General features: G+C 41.5%; 1 protein-coding gene across 4 annotated transcripts in view; it reads right to left on the bottom strand.

The window, feature by feature from the left end:
* Nucleotides 1–2563: 2563 nt before the first annotated feature.
* Nucleotides 2564–24056, bottom strand: part of LOC110537277 (ectodysplasin-A) — a 64215-nt gene continuing 42722 nt past the window's right edge. The window contains exons 3-8 of one of the 4 annotated variants that reach the window (XM_021623199.2): nt 9952–9987; nt 4837–5022; nt 4711–4733; nt 4574–4625; nt 4188–4312; nt 2564–3619 (exon numbers count right to left, since the gene is read on the bottom strand). In XM_021623199.2, the coding sequence (XP_021478874.1) occupies nt 3359–3619; nt 4188–4312; nt 4574–4625; nt 4711–4733; nt 4837–5022; nt 9952–9987 (683 nt within the window). In that variant the 3' untranslated portion in view covers nt 2564–3358. Of the gene's footprint in view, nt 3620–4181; nt 4313–4573; nt 4626–4710; nt 4734–4836; nt 5023–9951; nt 9988–24056 lie in introns of all 4 variants that reach the window. The other 3 variants (XM_021623201.2, XM_021623197.2, XM_021623200.2) reach the window with 3 other exon arrangements.

Here is a 24056-nt window from a genome sequence, read left to right on the forward strand (position 1 = left end):
CTACAGACCTTATTTTCAGTGTTTATCCAAAAACCCTACAAAAACTCAATTCATTTCTCCATAGGCTTTGTTCAATGAGTCATCGCGGAGTTAGTGCCTACAAAAAGACGCCATTACTATTGCTCTCTATTCCTGTATTGGTTCATTTAAAAAATTTTTTTTACATTTAAATATGGATGTCACAAATATATAATGTGTACAGTTCTTTATTATATATGTAGTTATTTGTCACATTTGACTGTGTAAAACCTAGCAGTACTACATACAGTACCAGTCAAAAGTTTGGACACACCTACTCATTCAAGGGTTTTCTTTATTTTACTATTTTCTACATTGTAGAATAATAGTGAAGACATCAGAACTATGAAATAACACATATGGAATCACAAAGTAAGCCAAAAAGTGTTAAACAAATCAAAATCTATTTTATATTTGAGATTCTTCAAAGTAGCCACCCTTTGCCTTGATGACAGCTTTAAACACTCTTGGCATTCTCTCAACCAACTTCATGAGGTAGTCACCTGGAATGCATTACAAGTTAGGTGCCTTGTTAAAAGATAATTTGTGGAATTTCTTTCCTTCTTAATGCCTTTGAGCCAATCAGTTGTGCTGTGACAAGGTAGGGGTGGTATACAGAAGATAGCCCTATTTGGTAAAAGACCAAGTTCATATTATGGCAAGAACAGCTCAAATAAGCAAAGAGAAATGACTGTCCATCATTACTTTAAGACATGAAGGTCAGTCAATCTGGAAATTTTCAATAAATTTGAAAGTTTCTTCAAGTGCAGTCGCAAAAACCATCAAGCGCTATGATGAAACTGTCTCTCATGGTCGAATTGCTGCAAAGAAACCACTACTAAGGGACACCAACATGAAGAATAGACTTGCTTGGGACGAGAAACACGAGCAATGGACATTAGACCAGTGGAAATCTGTCCTTTGGTCTGATGAGTCCAAATTTGAGATTTTTGTTTCCAACCGTCGTCTTTGTGAGACGCAAAGTAGATGAATGGATGACCTCCGCATGTGTGGAAGGGTGGCTACTTAGAAGAATCTAAAATCTAAAATCTATTTTGATTTGCTTAACACTTTTTTGTTTATTACGTGATTCCATGTGTTATTTCATAGTGTTGATGTCTTCACTATTATTCTACAATGTAGAAAATAGTAAAAATAAAGAAAAACACTTGAATGAGTAGGTGTGTCCAAACTTCTGACTAGTACTGTACTTCTCTGAGAGTGAGGCGGATATATTGCGTTTTGCAACAAAACATGATTATTTGTCTCTCTGAAATGAAACCATCAAGTGATAGATTTTAAACAAATACATGTCTGTCATCGAACAACCCCATGCCATGATTAGATGGTGAAAACACAACAATCTCTTTCATAAGTTATCTAAACAATAAAAACTAATTTACCAACATTTCTGAAAATGTATATATAGTGTTTTGGAATGAAACTCTTCATCTATTGTTCCTTCCGTAACTGTTTTGAAACCTTTTCAAAACAACTGGACCAGATTCTGCTTTTGTCACCAATTTTCCAGAAGGTTGACTGCATGGTGATCGACCAAACCGTGTAATAATAACAGTACATGCACAGTGCAGAACAGTTTCATAAACATCCAGAAACTGCATGTTGACAGATACTCCGTGCCCTTAAATTATTCCTTAAAGACTAATGTGTTCACTCACATATAAACATGAACATGAGAAGAAGTTATATGCTGAAAAATATTTTGACTGTGTGTGATATTTACAAAAGCTTCAAGCTGCCTATGTATATGGAAAGACAGATTTCTTCTGAGAAAAACTGAAACACAAATGGCCTTCCAGACACAGGACATGACTGGTTCAGCTCAAAGGGAATGACAAGTGAATTAGTTATTTCAAACAAACCCAAGCAGAACTAAATAAAGAAAAGAAATATAACCCCATCCAGAAAAGTATTGTGATCATGACCGGTCAACATAGTAAAATTATGAATAGCATTTCAGGTCATGCTATTAGTAATTTTGAAAAATAAAACATATAATCTACAGTATTATTCCAAGTGATTCCATATTTGACAAACAACTTAATTTCAAATAAAAAAGAAACATTCATACTGACCTTATTATTCAAGAGAGAGAGAGAGAGGGGGGGGGGGGAGAGGGAGAGAGAGAGGGGGGAGAGAGAGGGAGAGAGAGAGGGGGGAGAGAGAGGGAGAGAGAGAGAGGGGGGAGAGAGAGAGAGGGGGGAGAGAGAGAGAGGGGGGAGAGAGAGGGAGAGAGAGAGAGGGGGGAGAGAGAGGGAGAGAGAGAGAGGGGGGAGAGAGAGGGAGAGAGAGAGGGGGGAGAGAGAGGGGGAGAGACAAGGAGGGAGAGAGAGAGTGAGTGGGAGAGAGGGAAAGATGGAGAGAGGGAGAGAGAGAGTGAGTGGGAGAGAGGGAAAGATGGAGAGAGGGAGGGAAAGAGGGAGAGAGGGGGAGAGGGAGAGAGAGGGAGAGAGAGGGGGAGAGAGAGAGAGAAATATAGAGAGAAGGAGGGATAGAGAGGGAGAGAGAGAGAGAGAAGGAGGGAGAGAGAGAGGGAGAGAGAGAGGGAGGGAGAGAGAGAGAGAGAGAGAGATAGAGGGAGACAGAGAGTGAGAGGGATTTGCCTACAGATCAATCATTTGCTTTAACCAGTGCACATTCTAACAGAGAAATGTTTTTGTTTCAGCTATAAATGTTAATTTCATCAGACAACTGCCACACATTGTATTTCTATATTGTTTTCAAAAAACGTTTACAGTATGTACCTATGTTGTCTAACTAACAGACAGTTCTTTCAGTGGAGACATGACTGACTCCTGTCAACCTTGGTTTCTCAAGCATGTCATGACCAGGGAAACCAAGTTATTATCTATAAATGCACAATTCTAAAAGTAAAGTCTAATGTATTTATTTCTTCAAACAACTCCTCCCTTTCTTAATGCTAAGACACGTTGGGTGCATATTTGTCCATCATCACCTCCGAAGGTCATAGTCATCATCGCTCTGTGGAAGGAATCTTCCATTAAGAGATAACAGGCAGCGGTTAATATCATTACACCAGGTCATCCCACTATTATAAGGGAGGGTGGGGCTTATCAGCTCAGTAGTAGCCTGAAGGGGCGGGCCTGGCCCAGGCTGAGGGCAGATACTTTAGTACTGTACATGATGTCATCTCTGGAGTAGGTGGGCATCCTCATCTCCTATTGGTTGATATGTGATAGGTGGTGGTGATGGTTGCAGAGGAAGAGTAGAGTGGGAGGAGCCTCCCCCAGGCCATAAGTGGATATGCTGGTAGAGGGGTGGGTCGTGGCTTGACAAACAGGTTGGTAGGCCTGCCACTTCAGGAGTGGCTGGCCGGGGGGGCATCCCCGAGGCGGATGCTCCCCAAGAAGGTGGTGTGGTTGGTCATGCTGATGGAGGTGTCCTCGTACACCATCTTGATGGAGATCTTCTGCCGGGCACGCAACAGACACACCCCAGCCGTGTAGCAGGTGTTGAACTTGCGCTGTCCCGTCTCAATGCTCCGCGTACAGCGCAGGAACGGCGTCTTGTCCACCATCACCTCATAGCTAGCAATGTCAGTGAAGTTGAGGTAGTAAACCTGGTAGGCAAAGTTATGTGTGGACAAACATGCCATAAATATTTTTTTAAATTCTGAGGAAATAACACAAATATTAGAATACAGATAATTAACTACTAGACTACTTATTTAACTGAATTTATTTCCAATCATGAGATATAGCAGGCAAATGGGGCAAAAATTAGCACAACATATGATTCACTTTGTACAATGTGGCTCAGTTTGAAGGGCATGCAATACATTCACTTCACTCATCCAGACATTTCCCTCTGCAGCCAAAAGCACAGTTAAAATCAACCATGTGTGTTCTGACAAATGTAGCCTATAGTAATCCAGATAATTGCTATTTAATACAAGTAATTTCATGGGGAAATCTAATTTGGATTTCTGTCAATAATAAAGCTTAGACTCAATGCTCAAGGATTCATTATAAATTATGCCTAGTATAGTCAGCCTTACCATGGCCAATTTAGATTTTTTGACCTTACTAACCTTTGAGATATCATAATTCACTGGGACTGCAGAAAGAAAGGATGAGTGACATGCAGGCAACAGGAAGAGTTAGGCCCAAGACCGTACTCACTTCTACCTGACTATAGATGAAGTAGGTGCCATCTACCAACACCTCCAGCTCCCCAGATCTCGAGTGCATCTTGAACACCTTGTGATGCATGGATATCATTTTCCAGTTTCTCAGTACGCCTTCTGAAAGATCTCAGCGTGAGAAAAGGGCAGTCACTCAACATCCGTCATTGCCATACAATTATAGACAGGCAAAAAATAAACTGCAGTAAATACAATGTGTATGTGTATGTCTCCTGCAGCGAATTAATGTCTTAACTTATTCCGATCTATCCTTAGAAAAACTAATAACAAATAATAGACTTCTTGAAAAGTATTTCTGACTGTAAATGTGCGTTTAATGCGTTTAATTCAGTGATGTGAGGACGAGAGGATCTAAAATTTAACTCTTACCTTCCTTGACCTGTATTGTTGTTTCCTGGCCTTGGAGATGTACCACAGCCGGCTGTAACAAAACAAGAAAGAATACATTTGTGGAAAAGTGGGCATACATAAAAAAAAAACATAAAAAAATGAAAAGAGTAACACACCTGGCTATCTCTGACTCTGCCCCCTGTAGATTAGAAAACAATTACTGTGTCAGTTTTTTGAATGAAAGATTGAACAACACAAATAAATCAGGATTTGGGCCAAATGGAATGAAAGTGAGGGGGTACCTGAGGGTCCTTGAAGACCAGGGGGTCCCTGTGGCCCTGGGGGTCCAGCAGGGCCTGGAGGTCCGGGTGGTCCTGAGGGGCCCATGGCGTTGTTCCCAGGGATGCCTGGAATGCCAGGAATACCAGGTGGCCCCTGTGGCCCTGGAGGGCCTAGGGGGCCAGGTGCACCCGGAGGGCCCTTCTTACCTAAAAAGTAAAATCTGAATTAGTGGGTACTATGACATGAAAGAAAATACAAATGACCTCATCAGCACTGCACCATCACCTGTAGCAATGGAAGCGTTCACTTAAAGGAAAAATCCACCCAAAACCACTCATTCCTTTAATTTACAGGGTTAAATAACACTAATAAACTCAGCAAAAAAAGAAATGTCCTCTCACTGTCAACTGCGTTTATTTTCATCAAACTTAACATGTGTAAATATTTGTATGAACATAACAAGATTCAATAACTGAGACATAAACTGAACAAGTTCCACAGACGTGACTAACAGAAATGGAATAATGTGTCCCTGGACAAAGGGGGGTCAAAATTAAAAGTAACAGTCAGTATCTGGTGTGTTTGGACCATGATAGTTTGTTGGTGATGTAGACACCAAGGAAATTGAAGCTCTCAACCTGCTCCACTACAGCCCCGTCGATGAGAATGGGGGTGGGCTCGGTCCTCCTTTTTCTGTAGTCCACAATCATCTCCTTTGTCTTGATCACGTTGAAGGAGAGATTGTTATCCTGGCACCACACTGCCAGGTCTCTGACCTCCTCCCTGTATGCTGTCTCATTGTTGTTGGTGATCAGTCCTACCACTGTTGTGTCGTCAGCAAACTTAATTATGATGTTGGAGTCGTGCTTGACCATGCAGTGATGGGTGAACAAGAAGTACAGGAAGGGTCTGAGCACGCACCCCTGAAGGGCCCCCATGTTGAGGATCAGCGTGGCAGATGTGTTGTTACCTACACTTACCACACTGGCTGCCCGTCAGGAAGTCCAGAATCCAGTTGTAAAGTGAGGTGTTAAGTCCCAGGGTCCTTAGCTTAGTGATGAGCTTTAGTGTTGTAATCTGTAATCAATGAATAACATTCTCCCATAGGTGTTCCTTTTGTCCATGTGGGAAAGGGCAGTGTGGAGTGCAATAGAGATTGCATCATCTGTGGATCTGTTGGGGTGGTATGAAAATTGGAGTGTGTCTAGGGTTTCTGGGATAATGGTGTTGATGTGAGCCATGGCCAGCCTTTCAAAGCACTTCATGGCTACAGATGTGAGTACTACGGGTCGGTAGTCATTTAGGCAGTTTAGCTTGGTGTTCTTGGGCACAGGAAGTATTGTGGTCTGCTTGAAACATGTTGGTATTACAGACTCGGTCAGGGAGAGGTTGAAAATGACAGTGAAGACACTTGCCAGTTGGTCAGCGCATGCTGGGAGTACAGGTCCTGGTAATCCTTCTGACCCTGCAGCCTTGTGAATGTTGGCCTGTTTAAACATCTTACTCACATCAGCTACGGAGAGCGTGATCACACAATCGTCCGGAACAGCTGATGCTTGCATGCATGCTTCAGTGTTGCTTGCCTGAAAGCGAAAATAGAAGTAATTTAGCTCATCTCGTAGGCTCGTTTCACTGGGCAGCTCGCGTCACTGGGCAGCTCGCGGCTGTGCTTCCCTTTGTAGTCCGTAATAGTTTGCAAGCCCTGCCACATCCGATGAGTGTTGGAGCCTGTGTAGTACGATTCAATCTTAGTCCTGTACTGACGCTTTGCCTGTTTGATGGTTTGTCGGAGGGCATTTGTCGGAGGGATTTCTTAAAAGCATCCCGCTCATTGAAAGCGGCAGCTCTCCCCTTTAGCTCATAGCGGATGTTGCCTGTAATCCATGGCTGGTTGGGGTATGTACGTACGGTCACTGTGGGGACGATGTCCTCGATGCACTTATTGATGAAGCCAGTGACTCAATGCCATCGGAAGAATCCCGGAACATATTCCAGTCTGTGCTAGCAAAACAATCCTATAGCTTAGCATCTGCGTCATCTGACCACTTCCTTATTGAGCGAGTCACTGGTACTTCCTGCTTTAGTCATAGCTTGTAAGCAGGAATCAGGAGGATAGATTTATGGTCAGATTTGCGAAATGGAGGGCGAGGGACAGCTTTGTACGTGTTTCTGTGTGTGGTATAAAGGTGGTGTAAAGTTTTTTTCCCCTCTGGTTGCACATTTGACATGCTGGTAGAAATGAGGTAAAACGGATTTAAGTTTGCCTGCATTAAAGTCCCCGCCCACTAGGAGCGCCGCCTCTGGATGAGCATTTTCTTGTTTGCTTATGGCCTTTTACAGCTCGTTGAGTGTGGTCTTAGTGCCAGAGTCAGTTTGTGGTGGTAAATAGAAGGCTACGAAAAATATAGATGAAAACTCTGTTTATAAATAGTGTGGTCTACAGCTCATTATGAGATACTCTACCTCAGGCGAGCAAAACCTCAAGACTTCCTTAATATTAGATTTCGTACACCAGCTGTTATTTACAAATAGACATTGACCACCACCCCTTGTCTGTTCTATCTTGCAGATGGACCGAAAACCCAGACAGCTGTATGTTATCCATGTCGTCGTTCAGCCACGACTCAGTGAAACTTAAGATATTACAGTTTTAATGTCCCTTTGGTAGGATAGTCTTGATCAGTGCTCATCCATTTTGTTGTCCAATGATTGCACGTTGGCTAATAGGACTGATGGTAGAGGGGGATTACTCACTCGCCGTTCAGATCCTTACAAGGCACCTCAACCCATGTCCCCGATATCTCCGTCTCTTCTTCATGCGAATGACGGGGATTTGGGCCTTATTGGGTGTCTGAAGTAAATCTTTCACGTCAGACTAGTTAAAGAAAAAAATATTTGTCCAGTACGAGGTAAGCAATCGCTGTCCTGATATCCAGAAGCTCTTTTTGGTCATAAGAGACGGTGTCGGAAACATTATGTACAAAATAAGTTACAAATAACTCTTCCGAGATGTGAGATAATTAACTTGCTCTCTGTAATATCGTTCAGTTTTGGATTCGTTACATTATGTACTTTAGAGGACAATAGTCACATTTCTCGACATATACACTGACTTTGAGAAGAGATTGCATGACGATTAGCTTAGCAATCGCGTGACGCAGCATGACAACGTGAACGAGTCTGCTGGGTGGGGCGTTATATGTTTCATTCTTTGGATTCCTATCTCCTTTCTCTAATATCTCTGGCAATGGCACCATGCAATGTATCCTGGACTGGAGAGGCAGACAAATAGGAAAAATGTGCTAGATCCTCCGTTAAGTTACACATTTCTTGAGGTAAGAATATTGCAAAAATATGATCAATGGCTCAGTCGAGAGAAGACATCTTCCCGAGTTATGACATTGGCCAGTATTGAAATCTGATATTTATGATAAACATTTTCGCGATCTAAAAGTCAGATTCCTATTAACCTGTCTGGGAACGGGGTTCCGCTAGCGGAACAACCTTCGCCAACAGCCAATGAAATTGCAGGGCGCCAAATTCAATCAACAGAAATCTCATAAATCAAATTTCTCAAACATACAAGTATTAGGCACAATTTCAATTCTCGTTAATCCAGCCACAGTGTCTGATTTGAAAAAGGCTTTACAGCGAAAGCTCCACAAACGATTATGTTAGGTCACCACCAAGTCATAGAAAAACACAGCAATTTTCCAGCCAAAGAGAGTTAGATTTTTCCAGCCAAAGAGAGTTAGCAGAAATATAGATAAAATTAATCACTAACCTTTGATGATCTTCATCAGATGACACTCATAGGACTTCATGTTACACAATACATGTATGTTTTGTTCGATAAAGTTAATATTTATATCCAAAAATCTCATTTTACATTGGCGTGTTATGTTCAGTAGTTCCAAAACATGTAGTGATTTTGCAGAGAGCCACATCAATTCACAGAAATACGCATAATAACCATTGATAATAGATACAACTATTATATATGGAACTTTAGATAAACTTCTCCTTAATGCAACTGCTGTGTCAGATTTAAAAAAAACTTTTACGGAAAAAGCATAATCTGAGTACGGCGCTCAAGCCAAACAGATATCCACTATCTTGGAGTCAACATTAGTCAGAAATAGCATTATAAATATTAACTTACCTTTGATGATCTTCATCAGAATACACTCCCAGGAATCCCAGTTCCACAATGAATGTTTGATTTGTTCGATAAAGTTCATAATTTATGTCCAAACACCTCCTTTTGTTTGCGCGTTTAGTAAACAAATTGAAACTCACAAGGAGCGGGCAATTCCAGAGGAAATGTTGGACGAAAATTCAAAAAAGTTATATTACTGGTCGTAGAAACATATCAAACGATGTATAGAATCAATCTTTAGGATGTTTTTTATCATAAATGTTCAATAATGTCCCAACCGGAGAATTCCATTGTCTGTAGAAAAGCAATGGAACGAGAGGTAACTTTCTCATGACCGCGCGTCACGAGGCTGTGGCTCTCTGCCAGACCTCTGACTCATTCCCCTCTCATTCAGCCCCCCTTCATAGTAGAAGCATCAAACAACGTTCTAAAGACTGTTGACATCTAGTGGAAGCCTTAGGAAGTGCAAGATTACCAATATCCCACTGTATCTTCAATAGGGGATGAGTTGAAAAACCACAAGCCTCAGATTTCCCACTTCCTGTTTGGATTTTTTCTCAGGTTTTTGCCTGCCATATGAGTTCTGTTATACTCACATACATCATTCAAACAGTTTTAGAAATGTCAGTGCTTTCTATCCAATACTACTAATAATATGCATATATTAGCATCTGGGACTGAGTAGGAGGCAGTTTACTCTGGGCACGCTTTTCATCCAAAAGTGAAAATGTTGCCCCCTAGCCCAAACAAGTTTTAACTTCCAGTGTATTGAGAGCGACTATATCACAGTGCTACATCATACTGGCCGGATTTCTGCCTGCTTGAAAGCCAATAACTTAGATACACATGAAAACATGAAATGACACAGTGAATGGATAGAACATCACTCAGAGATACACAAAAAGCAATATAACATTCAAAATGGGTGAACCTTTCCTTTAAGGATAGATGTAGGAATGTATTTATTTTACTGTACCTTTTTTCCTTTCTTTTCGTTTGTTTCCATGTGATTCTGATGTGATTCCATCCATGTGAAAGAGAGAGAACATACAGATAAAGAGAGTCAAACAAGAATAGGGGGATGCAGATGCAGGACATTACAGCTTAAAACACTCCACCCCTGGCACAAGATGTATGCCACTTCTGATCAGTTCTCAAAGCTATGTATTTACGGTTTTCCATCTCGTCTTTCCCCTAGTCTGGATTGCAGAATTACAGATAACCCATGAGTCATATAATAGTGCAGAAGCATGTGGAGTAAATGATTGGAGTTAGTTTGAGGATGTTTGTGGCTAACACAAGCTGAACTCAAATGCTATGAAAAGAATCAGCATGCTATTGACCTGAATTCAATAAACTCAACAAATATGATTTTAAAATAGTCAGTTCATGAAATTAGAGGGCTTAGTTTTGAGAGGACACACAGTATGTCTAACCCTTGTAGATGTATCAAGATAATGTCTCGGGACATATACAGATTTTCTCATTTTGGACATTTTGTGAATGCACAAACGTTTGTAATTCCCACTTTAAAATGTTTCTCTTTAATAAGTGATATAAAATCTGGAACACATTAAGAGTGAAACATCTGAAATGCCAAACCCTTTGTGAAAAGTCTAGAGCAGGAGGTGGTCTGGGAGTAATTATCATTTAAAGACTCAGGAATTTTACTGATTTGAGGAAAATGTCTCTGAAGGTCGTTTTCATTGTTTATACTGCTGTATGTTGCAGTAGCTTTGGCTATGTCAAACAACACAAACAGAGAGTTTGAGTTGACCATTGCTTGAGAAGCTTCTCTCCCAAATGTTGACATGGAATGAAAAGAAGCTAAGAGCATTGTGTGTTGCATGAGTCATAAGAACAACTTTTAAGAAAGCAAAACTGGGGAAATCTCACATTCCAAAAGTTACATAAATATTTATTTCAGAGATGTTAAAAAATCCCAATCACTGTGTCCATGAAAGCCATGAGGGCCCTGAGCTGAAACACTTGTTATCAGTGAGAGATGGTGTGGCGCTGTGCCCACTGCTGTGCTCTGTGCTCTATTTGGACCCATTTCTTTGTATAAAGTGTGTTAGGGTTTCCTGAAAACAACTTCCTTAACCACAGCTTTCTGCCAGGTACTGCAAGCATGAGACTTGCTGAGCACAATGTAATTAATGTCAGGACTCCAAAAACAACAAGACTTGGATATTACTGGACCCGAGTCAGAGTCTGGGATGGACATTGAAAGTAAAATTCCCTGTAATGAGTGCACAGCACATGTCATTTATTTGAGTTGAATTGCATGAATGGACCCATCCAAAGCGCTACAATTATACAATTGGAAAATAATATCCTAACATCCTTGTTCCACTCAATAAACAACATCTGTACAGCAAAAAAAGTGAAAATACGTAAGAAGACTGTCAATCACACTGTAAGACCTGTGATATGCACTTTTGTATGTCTGTTTGAATTGGCTTAGAAGTTGTTTTCTCAATAAATGTCATCATTTTGCTGTTTTAATTACCATTGTTTCTTAATGTTTTCTGGTTGTCTTCTCACGCAACATATATATTTTTCTCAAAACATAAGAGATCAAAAGTAAGAAGAACAATTTGCTTAAGACGCTAGATTAAATGTTGTATTTATTCCAGATGACTTTCATTTCAAATGAGTTAAATAGTTTCTTTGATGTGCAAAGTAAACATGTATTGCATGGCTAACTATGGATCTGAATGGTGAACAACTTTACATTGAAGATGGAAAGATGAGTCTGAGAGCACATGAAACAGACTCCAAAACATTCCAATTCACTGGATCTTCCTTCGTTTTGTCAATGTGCATACAGGACCAACTGTGCTAAAATGTGAAAGACTTTACATGCAGGAACTATATTGTATAAACAAGATAGAAGTGCTCCTCAAATTAAAGGAAACTGTCCACCTACAACAACACCCACTCACTAATCAATCTGTCTAGCAGAGAATCTTGGAATCTGTCATAGCCAGAAAACAGCCAAAGGGAGCATTACTCATTAAACAACTTACTAATCGGTTGGATAAGTGATAACAACACTTTTCACTTTGTTTTCATTGGCAGACGTCTAGGAACAGACTGTTTTACCGGAAAGAAGAATTGAAAGCTAGATGTAGGATCTTAAATTTGATCACTCTTTCATTGCGGAAGGCTTCTTAAGTTTGTAATTTCCACTTTAAAATGTCATACTTGATTTGCCCTAACGCAAAATGTATCAACCCCTAAGAAAAATGTCAATTCATTATAATACACATAATATTTCACATTTCCTGTTGCTGCAGGATTATTTTTCTGCTGTAGCAATCTGGCTCAAATTAAGATCTCTCATCTGTAATAGATCAAAATGCCTTCAGCAAACTCTCTGCATACAAATAGTTTGGAAAACAAACCCCATGTCGCTTAATCATCAATCAGATATAAGATTCAAAAGATTAGAAAAGAATAAGACTTATTTGTACTTTGTATTTTTATATAATTACCAAAGCATCCATGTCCATATGTTAAAAATAACAAAATTATTGATCTTTTCACTGAGGAGTTCTGTGTATTTACACATTGTAATGTGTGTATAATTTATGAGTTAACACTCCTTTGCTCTGTTTGGATGAAACATGCAATGGTTGGAGAGTGAGACAGAATCATTGAAGTCTCCATTTCTGACTTAACCGAATAAACACTTGTCTGAGATAGTTATGATGACATTGCGCCTTGAACAAATCCAGTTTGACAAGAGATTTGTACAGATATAACAAACATTTAAACACACTCTCCCCTCCATCCCAAGTGTGTCTGCTTACTCTCATGGCCGTACTGTATCAGTCAACATGGACAGCTTTGTTACCAGTAGATAGATAGTTACGGTAATGCATAAGCCCTTCTACTCTGCAGCCATAAGTATTTTTTATGTTCAGGTTGTCAGTCACAAAATGTTGGCACCAAAGGTCAGCATGTCCACAGCCTTGGACACACCCTGCCTGCCTTGACAATAGACGAGAGGTACATGTTGATGGGGAAACCGTGGTCATTTCTCCATCATACATTTTCCCCAGCAACAAGCATATTCTTGTTGAGTGAAAATAAGAACATGATGACAAAAAAAAAATATATATATATATATATATATATATACAGTGCCGTGCGAAAGTATTCGGCCCCCTTGAACTTTGCGACCTTTTGCCACATTTCAGGCTTCAAACATAAAGATATAAAACTGTATTTTTTTGTGAAGAATCAACAACAAGTGGGACACAATCATGAAGTGGAACGACATTTATTGGATATTTCAAACTCTTTTAACAAATCAAAATCTGAAAAATTGGGCGTGCAAAATTATTCAGCCCCCTTAAGTTAATACTTTGTAGCGCCACCTTTTGCTGCGATTACAGTTGTAAGTCGCTTGGGGTATGTCTCTATCAGTTTTGCACATCGAGAGACTGACATTTTTTCCCATTCCTCCTTGCAAAACAGCTCGAGCTCAGTGAGGTTGGATGGAGAGCATTTGTGAACAGCAGTTTTCAGTTCTTTCCACAGATTCTCGATTGGATTCAGGTCTGGACTTTGACTTGGCCATTCTAACACCTGGATATGTTTATTTTTGAACCATTCCATTGTAGATTTTGCTTTATGTTTTGGATCATTGTCTTGTTGGAAGACAAATCTCTGTCCCAGTCTCAGGTCTTTTGCAGACTCCATCAGGTTTTCTTCCAGAATGGTCCTGTATTTGGCTCCATCCATCTTCCCATCAATTTTAACCATCTTCCCTGTCCCTGCTGAAGAAAAGCAGGCCCAAACCATGATGCTGCCACCACCATGTTTGACAGTGGGGATGGTGTGTTCAGCTGTGTTGCTTTTACGCCAAACATAACGTTTTGCATTGTTGCCAAAAAGTTAAATTTTGGTTTCATCTGACCAGAGCACCTTCTTCCACATGTTTGGTGTGTCTCCCAGGTGGCTTGTGGCAAACTTTAAACAACACTTTTTATGGATATCTTTAAGAAATGGCTTTCTTCTTGCCACTCTTCCATAAAGGCCAGATTTGTGCAATATACAACTGATTGTTGTCCTATGGACAGAGTCTCCCACCTCAGCTGTAGATCTCTGCAGTTCATCCAGAGTGATCATGGGCCTCTTGGCTGCATCTCTGATCAGTCTTCTCCTTGTATGAGCTGAAAGTTTAGAGGGACGGCCAGGTCTTGGTAGATTTGCAGTGGTCTGATACTCCTTCCATTTCAATATTATCGCTTGCACAGTGCTCCTTGGGATGTTTAAAGCTTGGGAAATATTTTTGTATCCAAATCCGGCTTTAAACTTCTTCACAACAGTATCTCGGACCTGCCTGGTGTGTTCCTTGTTCTTCATGATGCTCTCTGCGCCTTTGACGGACCTCTGAGACTATCACAGTGCAGGTGCATTTATACGGAGACTTGATTACACACAAGTGGATTGTATTTATCATCATTAGTCATTTAGGTCAACATTGGATCATTCAGAGATCCTCACTGAACTTCTGGAGAGAGTTTGCTGCACTGAAAGTAAAGGGGCTGAATAATTTTGCACGCCCAATTTTTCAGTTTTTGATTTGTTAAAAAAGTTTGAAATATCCAATAAATGTCGTTCCACTTCATGATTGTGTCCCACTTGTTGTTGATTCTTCACAAAAAAATACAGTTTTATATCTTTATGTTTGAAGCCTGAAATGTGGCAAAAGGTCGCAAAGTTCAAGGGGGCCGAATACTTTCGCAAGGCACTGTATATATATATATATACAGTGGGGCAAAACAGTATTTAGTCAGCCACCAATTGTGCAAATATATATATATTATTGTCACATACACCAGACATATTTTTACAGGGTCAGCCATAGTAGCACTGCACCCCTTAAGCAAATTAGGGTTAAATGCCTTGCTCAAGGGTACATCAACAGAGTTTTCACCTTGTCGGCTCCTGTATTCAAACCAGTGACCTTTCGGTTACTGGCCCAATGCTCTAACCACTCATTCCAACTAGCAAGGTCAGTCCTCCTCCAACCCAGGTCCTGGCCCAGATGAGCTCCATTACACACACACGCACGTACACACACACACACCACACACACACACACACACACACACACACACACACACACACACACACACACACACACACACACACACACACACACACACACACACACACACACACACACACACACACAATGCTCATTACTCAGCTGTTTTTACAAGAGGTGTCCCCACTTAGGCACATGGCTCAGCACAGCCTCCAGAGGTGCACCAGGAATTTAATGGTTGGGGATATGGTTAATAAATACTGGTAAATGTTTTATGGAGAGGCAGGGGAACAGAACAACAACAAGAGAGAACAAGGCTGTCCCCAGTGTGACACAGCTCTAACAGCCGTACACTCATGATAATTGATTTCTGAAAATAATCCCCCATATTCCATCTATAAACAGATTGTGACAAATAAAGTGGTACAATGCTTTAATGAATGGAACAAATTAGCATCAAAGAGGACCAACATTGAAAACACATTTTCACAACACGTACTACAAAAACACATCTGCTGTGAAATGGCTTGCAAAGGCAAACTGCATATTTATGAAGGCAAAGTGCATCTGACATGAAAGAGAAATTATTATTTTGGCAAATGCTTCAGTACCAGCTCCTTTGGCTTGATAGTGCAGCGGGCTCTTTTAAGTCCTCTCCCAGGGCCAGCTGATATACTTCCATCATTAACACATCCAGTCATGGCTCAACAGCTGAGGACTCTGTTGTATCCCACACTTTAGTGTTAACTGTTAACAGTCAAAAGATTACAGATGGTCCCTCGGTCGGTCTACCATTTGGAATCAATACAAAACATTTGCACTGGGGTAACCTCTGTTATTTTGGATACATGTGACAAACACTGTTCTACATAGCACTGTGCACAGTCTGGCATATGTCAGACATCAAGTCATACTGCCGAAAGCATACTTAGCTATGATGTTTGTTAGCATGTGTTAAACAAACAAATTGCAATACATTAAATTATAGATACATACCAGTCTCTCTGTCATTCAATCACTTTGTCATTAGTGAATTGAAATCTAGCAGTGAGGGAACAGAATCCAGATATTATGGCGATCAAACGGAGAACATAAAGGGAGTCAATGTGTGAAAACACTCAGTGTGTCAAACACTTTGGGTTGGGAGTGTTCATTCCTGCTCAAAGCCACTTCTGCAAAATAGCCTGATTTAAAAACAAGGATACTTAATCTCTTGCATTGGATAGAACTTTGAGAAAACATTTCTGCTTTGTTTCTTCTGTACTAACTGAAAGTACATACATGTACTACCACATGGCAACATGCCTATTACCCCAAAAAATCGAATAAAAAAGGCACAACGCAAACCTAAAATATCTGACTGTCAAGAAGCCCTCACCAGTTGTCCAAATGGAATAGGATCTGCTTTGTGTAACCTCATACTGCATCGGTCCTGCACAGTGCAGCTCTAACCCCTGAGCGCAGACTGTGATTCATGGCAGGGGATTATAATACATGGTCTTTTTTTATTTTAATCAAAATAAAAGGACAGACCTGCCAAGAAGCAGGTGGGGGAAATTGTTAACATGCATTCCTTAGGCCTGAGAATGTCGCTATTTGCTTTAAAGCTCAGCCTTAATTGAATAAGCTTGTAATGTCGAGCTAAACTCACATATCCAGTTTCTAATTCAACCATACTCAGCTTGTTCGATAACATCATTTGTCTTTTTAGCTAATTTGGAAAGACCTTTAGACCAGGGCTGCTTGGTCTTTAAAAGTAATGGACAAGAAATGTTTAAATCAAATTGAATTATAAAAACAAACAGCTGTTATTCTAGAGCCAATGGTCACATCTGAAAATTTGCTCTCCTCTCTCCTGCTCTACTTGAAGGGGAAAAACATCATTATATAATCCAATGAGCTGGTGCTCCCAGTCCTGCCAAAGGCCTTGTCATGTTATGCTGTCTGAGAAGAGGAGTGGCCCAGGGGAACCTAACACAAGCAGAGAGAGGATGGGTGGGGGTAACAAGAAGATGAGCCAATTGGCCAATCTGTCGTCTCTCTGGCTAATTTGATTTAAATAGAGTGAAGTTAGCCAGCAGCTTCATTGTTGCAATTTGAACAAGTCTCACAGTAGGAGGCCGGATCAGTTGCGACCCATTAACAAGCAGTATTGAAATGACACTGCCTTAGTTCCTTGAATACTTTTAAAGATATGTCTTTGTAATTGACCTTTGTGGATTTGTGAGGCACGATATGTACTCCGCACATGATATATTGTATGTGCAGCAGTCTTATGGCTCGGGAGTAGAAGCTGTTAAGGAGCCTTTTGGATCTAGACTTAGTGCTCCGGTACTGCTTGACGTGTGGTAACAGAGACAACAGTCTATGACTTTTGGGCCTATATCTGACACTGACTAGTATACTCCAGGCTGCATCACATCCGGCCATGATTGGAAGTCTCATAGGGCTGCGCACAATAGGCCCAGCGTCGCCCGGGGTAGGCCGTCATTGTAAATAAGAATTTGTTCTTAACTGGCTTGCCTAGTTAAATGAAGGTTCAATCAAATAAATAAAATATAGGTCTTGGATGGCAGGAAGCTTGACCCCAGTGATGTACAGGTCAGGATGCTATGAGGATTATGAGGATCTGGGCCAAATCTTTTCAGTCTCCTGAGGGGGAAAAGGCTCTTCACGACTTTGTTGGTGTTTTTGGACCATGATAGTTTGTTGGTGATGTGGACACCAAGGAACTTAAAACTCTCAACCCGCTCCGCTACAGCCCAGTCGATGGTAATGGGGGTGTGTTCGGCCTTCATTTTCATGTAATCCACGATCATCTCCTTTGTCTTGCTCAGGTTGAGGGAGAGGTTGTTGTCAGTCTCTGACCTCCCTATATGCTGTCTCATCATTGTCGGTGATCAGGCCTACCACCGTTGTGTCGTCAGCAAAGTTAATGCTGATGTTGGAGTTGTGCTTGATTACACATTCGTGGGTGAAAAGGGAGAAAGGAGGGGACTAAGCACGCACCCCTGAAGGGCCCCCGTGTTGAGGATCAGTGTGGCAGATGTGTTGTTGCCTACACTTACCACCTGGGGGCAGCCCGTCAGGAAGACCAGAATCCAGTTGCAGAGGGAGGTGTTTAGTCCCAGGGTCCTTAGCTTAATGTTGAGCTTTGTGGGCACTATGGTGTTGAATGCTGAGCTGTGGTCAATGAACAGCATTCTCACATAGGTGCTCCTTTTGTCCAGGTGGGAAAGGCCAGTGTGGAGTGCAATTGAGACTGCATCATCTGTGGATCTGTTGGGGCAGTATGCGAATTGGAGTGGGTCTAGGGTTTCCGCGAAGATGGTGTTGATTTGAGCCATGACCAACCTTTCAAAGCACTTCATGGCTACCAATGTGAGGGCTATGGGGCGATAGTCATTTAGACAGGTTACATTCACTTTCTTGGCCACAGGGACTGTGGTGGTCTGCTTGAAACATGTAGGTATTACAGACTCGGTCAGGGAGAGGTTGAAAATGTCAGACACTTGCCAGTTGGTCCACCCATGCTCCGAGTACACGTCCTGGTAATCCGTCTGGCCCCGCAGCCTTGTGAATGTTGACCTCTTTAAAGGTCTTGCTCACATCAGCCACGGAGAGTGTGATCACACAGTCTTCCAGAACGGCTGGTGCTCTTGTGCATGATTCAGTGTTGCTTGCCTCAAAGCGAGCATAAAGGCATTTAACCCGTCTGGTAGGCCTGCGTCACTGGGCAGCTCGCAGCTGGGTTTGCAAGCCCTGCCACATCCGATGAGCGTCAAAGCCGGTGTAGTAGGATTCAATCTTAGTCCTGAACAGACGCTTTGCCTGTTTGATGGTTTGTCTGAGGGCATAGAGGGATTTCTTATAAGCGGCCGGAGTAGTGTCTAGCCTTTAGAGCGATGCGGATGTTGCCTGTAATCCATGGCTTCTGTTTGGGATATGTACATATGGTCACTGTGGGGACAAAGTTGTCGACGCACTTATTGACAAAGCCGGTGACTGAGGTGGTATGCTCCTCAATGCCATTGGATGAATCCCGGAACATATTCTCATCTGTGCTAGCAAAACAGTCCTGTAGCGTTTCATCCGCGTCATCTGAACACTTCCGTATTGAGAGAGTCACTGATACTTCCTGCTTTAGTTTTTACTTGTAAGGAGGAATCAGGAGGATAGAATTATGGTCAATTTTATTTAAATAGAGGGCGAGAGAGAGCTTTGGACGTGTCTTTATGTGTGGATTAAAGGTGGTCTAGATTTTTTTTGCCTTTGGTTGCACATGTGACATGCTGGTAGAAATTAGGTAAAACAGATTTAAGTTTGCCTGCATTGAAGTCCGCGGCCACTATGAGTGCCACTTCTGGATGAACATTTTGTTGTTTGCTTATGGCCTTATACAGCTCGTTGAGTGCTGTCTTAGTGCCAGATTCAGTTTGTTGTGGTAAATAGAAGGCTATGAAAAATATAGATGAAAACTCTTTTGGGAGATAGTGTGGTCTACAGCTTATCATGAGGTACTCTACCTCAGGTGAGCAATACCTCGAGACTACCTTAATAGGGCCCATGAGTGGTTCAGCAGTCTAAGGCACTGCATCTCAATGATAGAGGCGTCACTACAGATCCTGGTTCGATTCCAGGCTGTATCACAACCGGCCGTGAATAGGTGTCCCATAGGGCGGCGCACAATGTATGTATTTGTATTTGTATTTGATGTATTTGATTTGTGTTTACTTTGTTTCATTAAACATGGATCGCAATAGCCACGCCGCATTTTGGTCTGACTCTCTTTCAACCGAAAAAAAACGTTACACTAATAGAATGGATACTAGAGGCGGGTTACACACTCACTGACAAATTCTCACAAGGCACCCTGATCTCCGCCCCCTGTATTTCATTATTTTCTTCATTAAAATGATTTGGGTCTTGTCTGAGAGCAACATTGTATCCTTTGTGTCCATCTCATTAAATAAAAAATATTTGTCCAGTTCGAGGTGAGTAATCTCTGTTCTGATAACCAGAAGCTCTTTTCGGTCATAAGAGACGGTAGCGTCAACATTTATGTACAAAATAAATGAGAAACAATGTGAAAAAACACACAAAATAGCACAATTGGTTAAAGAGCCCGTAAAACGGCAGCCATCCCCTCCGGTACCATTCTTCCATATAACAGTAGAACTATGACTGCACCAAAACAGACAAAGAATTATTTGACATAATAAGCCTCTGATTTAGTAAGGCTGCAGTCTTTCCCCTTAGATCCATGAAACTCTGTACCTGTCCGTGTTTAAAGATATCCCCTATAAAACTGACAAATCCATTTTGCGGTGAGACAGAGAAGAGGCATATCCAGGGTACGAAGCATATGCAGGGCTAACAAACTCTGAGGACTCACATATGTATGTATACATATGTCATTCTGATAGTCCCCATGCTGAGTGTTCCAGTTTACACTATGGCACACAGAGCATACAAGGACAAGGCTTTCATGACTCACTCTCACAATCCATTTCCAATGCAACCACAAACTCTACACTCCAGAAAGAATGAATAAATACCTTGGAATAAAGATTCTGTTCAACTGGATTAGATTCGAGTGTGAAGCAAAGACAGATGGGTTTTGCGGTGTGAACACATCTCTGTGAATAAATTCAGTGACACATGTAGGTCATAAGAAGGAGGAACTTCATGACAGGTGAACATAAAGCTCTTCCTTTCAACAGCAGCAGTCGTCTGTGTCAGGGCATGTCTCACAGCGATCCCACTTCTACCGGTTACAACACTGACCCCGTACTCTTTGACAGATGAAAAATCACAATCATTTTGTGCTTGTAAAGATTAACGCCACCCTCAATACATTGTTAAATCTCCCCAGGGAGGAAGTACAGAAGGAGTAGGTTCCCTCCCTTCCTCCTACATTGTCTCCTAAACCCAAGGTGGTAGAGATCAAAACAGATAAGGTGTCACAGAAGGTTTGTTCACCGCACAAGCGTATCGTCTGGTTCTAAGGCTGGCGGAAGTGCCCTAAGCCTGAGCAGTGTGATCATACACGAACCGTCTAGTGTATTTTCAGTCCAGTGAAAATATACATTTGCAGTTGCTGTTGCCCTCCATATTGCCTATTCTTGTCACATTCTTTTGGGGGCTCTTTTGGAGAGGCCTTTCCTTCCATATAGTACCTGTTCCCTTTCCAATACTTTTTCTTTGGATGTTTGTAGGGGAGTCACTCTTCAATGCTGATCTTGGGAATGCGTGTAGTTCAAAACCAGGCAGGCATTTCTGAGGCAGCCAAAGACCCGGTAATTTCTGGGCTCTGCCAACACCTCTCTTGCAATACTCTGTGCTCTGGCACACTTCACATGGCATGCAGCACCTTTGTGCTTGTGTGGATCTTTATCACCAGTGGAAACCTTTCCTGGCACCAATCTAACATACTACTTTCTAACTCCTAATATCCTATTCCCTAATTGTTCTTGGTGACTGACACCTCATCAGTGACCATCAGGGGAGATCCTCAGCATTAAAGGAAAGAGTCACCCATTTTTATGTTATATATACACTGAACAAAAATATAATCGCAACATGCAAGAATGTCAAAGATATATGATCCCACAGGTGAAGAAGCCGGATGTGGAGGGCCTAGGCTGGTGTGGTTACACGTGGTCTGCAGTTGTGAGGCCAGTTGGACGTACTGCCAAATTCTCTAAAACAACATTGGAGGCAGCTTATGGTAAGAAATTAACATTAAATTATCTGGAAACAGCTCTGGTGGACATTCCTGCAGTCAGCATGCCAATTGCACGCTCCCTCAAAACTTGAGACATCCGTGGCATTGTGTTGTGTGACAAAACTGCACATTTTAAAGTGGTGCACTTGTGTAATGATCATGCTGTTTAATCAGCTTCTTGATATGTAACATCTGTCAGGTGGATGGATTATCTTGGCAAAGGATAAATATTCACTATCAGTAATGTAAACAAATTTGTGCACACAATTTGATAGAAATAAGCTTTTGGTGCCTATGGAACATATGTGGGATTTTTTATTTCAGCTCATGAAACATGGGACCTTTACATGTTGCATTTATATTTTCGTTCAGTGTAGTTTTTGTGCATCTCTTACATGCATATTTTATCTCAGAGATAAGACAAAAATACAGTAACATTCAAAATGGGTGAATCCTTCCTTTAAGCCAAAAGAGCAGCTCTCCAGCTGGGATCACAGCACCACTTCTTCCCTACAGTACCTCTCCAATGAAAACACTGGACCTGCACCATATTTACATGTAAATACATCCTCAGAGCAGAAAGCAGCAGCGTCCAAAACACATGTCAATCATCTCCTCAGCCTCCTGGAGGTAATCCGAGGAAAGGAACAATGCCTCACCAGATCCTGATTCTGGCAGGATCATACCAACCTTATTGTGTGAAGCTGAAATATGTAGACTCACTTCAACTGATATCTAAGCAGCAGCAGTAGCCCACAATGGAAAGAGAGAGCGAGGGAGAGAGAGAGACTTAAACCCTCTAATGACAGAGCGCCCAAACAAATTACTGCATTGTAAATGTTCCAATGCAATGCATGTCAGGCTTTGAACTGAATACCACATCAAAAATCCAGTGCTCGCTCCTTTCAAACCAAGAAATCAGGAGAACAGCCGCAAAAATGTAATTACTTATATTCTGGTTTGATACCAACAACATAGAAGTGGGGAACAGCGTCTCCCTCCCAAAGTGCATAGATCCAGCCTCTGTAAATGCAACTAAACGGCCCGCCCAGTGAAGGAAAGGGGCCCTGTGTAATTTTTTAAACAGGAGAAAGAGTGACATGTACTCTGAATGACCTAAAATGATAAACCCAATTGTGATGATCGTCCAAATAATCTCTTTCACAACCTAAAGACATGCCATATATAAGTAACCAGACATTTGAAACACTTTAAGGGTTTATGAGAATGCACATTAATTTATTGAATGTAATATGTGTTTAGCCATGTCCTTCAGTACTGCCGATGTTTGCCTGTAATGAGAGAGAAATGCATGTTAGAGTTCACGCCAACATTAATTTGGTTTTGGAACGCCAGCCATTTGTTTGTAGTGCTGTGTTACTCAGTCTTAGTATGCTTCAAGTGCACATGTTTTGGTGATGAAATCGCTAGGTTAAAAGTAAAAAATTGTTTGCAAACATACCGGTAATCCTTGTTGAATGAAGAGGTGAATCCTTTGTTCCTGCTGCATCAGGAGGTGTCTCAAACACAGCTGTGTTCAGGAGCGCTACTTATCCTGTGTTACTGAGATCTGTAATGTGGTTGAATTCGAAGGGAGGACAAATGTTACCCTGCCTGCTTTATGCAGGGTCCTACACCATTGACTGATGTGTGAATATATTTAGTAATATATTGATTATTGTCAGAATATGTTTATTGTTAATTCATGCCTGTATTTGAACATGCTTTCGACATGCTTTTGGGGCCAAGGCTTTCGACCCTGTCAATCACATTATCCTTATCGACAGACTCAGCAGCCTTGGTTTCTCAAATGACTGCCTCGCCTGGTTCACCAACTACTTCGCAAACAGAGTTCAGTGTGTCAAATCGGAGAGCCTGTTGTCCGGATCTCTGGCAGTCTCTATGGGGGTACCACAGGGTTCAATTCTCGGGCCAACTCTTTTCTCTGCATATATCAACGATGTTGCTCTTGCTACGAGTGATTCCCTGATCCACCTCTACGCAGACGACACCATTCTGTATACATCATCTGGCTTTTCTTTGGACACTGTGCTAACTATCCTCCAAACAAGCTTCAACGCCATACTACACTCCTTCCGTGGCCTCCAACTGCTCTTAAACGCTAGTAAAACCAAATGCATGCTTTTCAACCTTTTCGCTGCCCGCACCCGCCCGCCCGACTAGCATGACTACTCTGGACGGTTCTGACTTAGAATATGTGGACAACTACAAATACCTAGGTGGTTGGCTAGACTGTAAACTCTCCTTCCAGACTCATATTAAACAT

The sequence above is a fragment of the Oncorhynchus mykiss genome, chromosome 12, assembly GCF_013265735.2.
Source record: "Oncorhynchus mykiss isolate Arlee chromosome 12, USDA_OmykA_1.1, whole genome shotgun sequence".
Taxonomy (NCBI): Eukaryota; Metazoa; Chordata; class Actinopteri; order Salmoniformes; family Salmonidae; genus Oncorhynchus; species Oncorhynchus mykiss.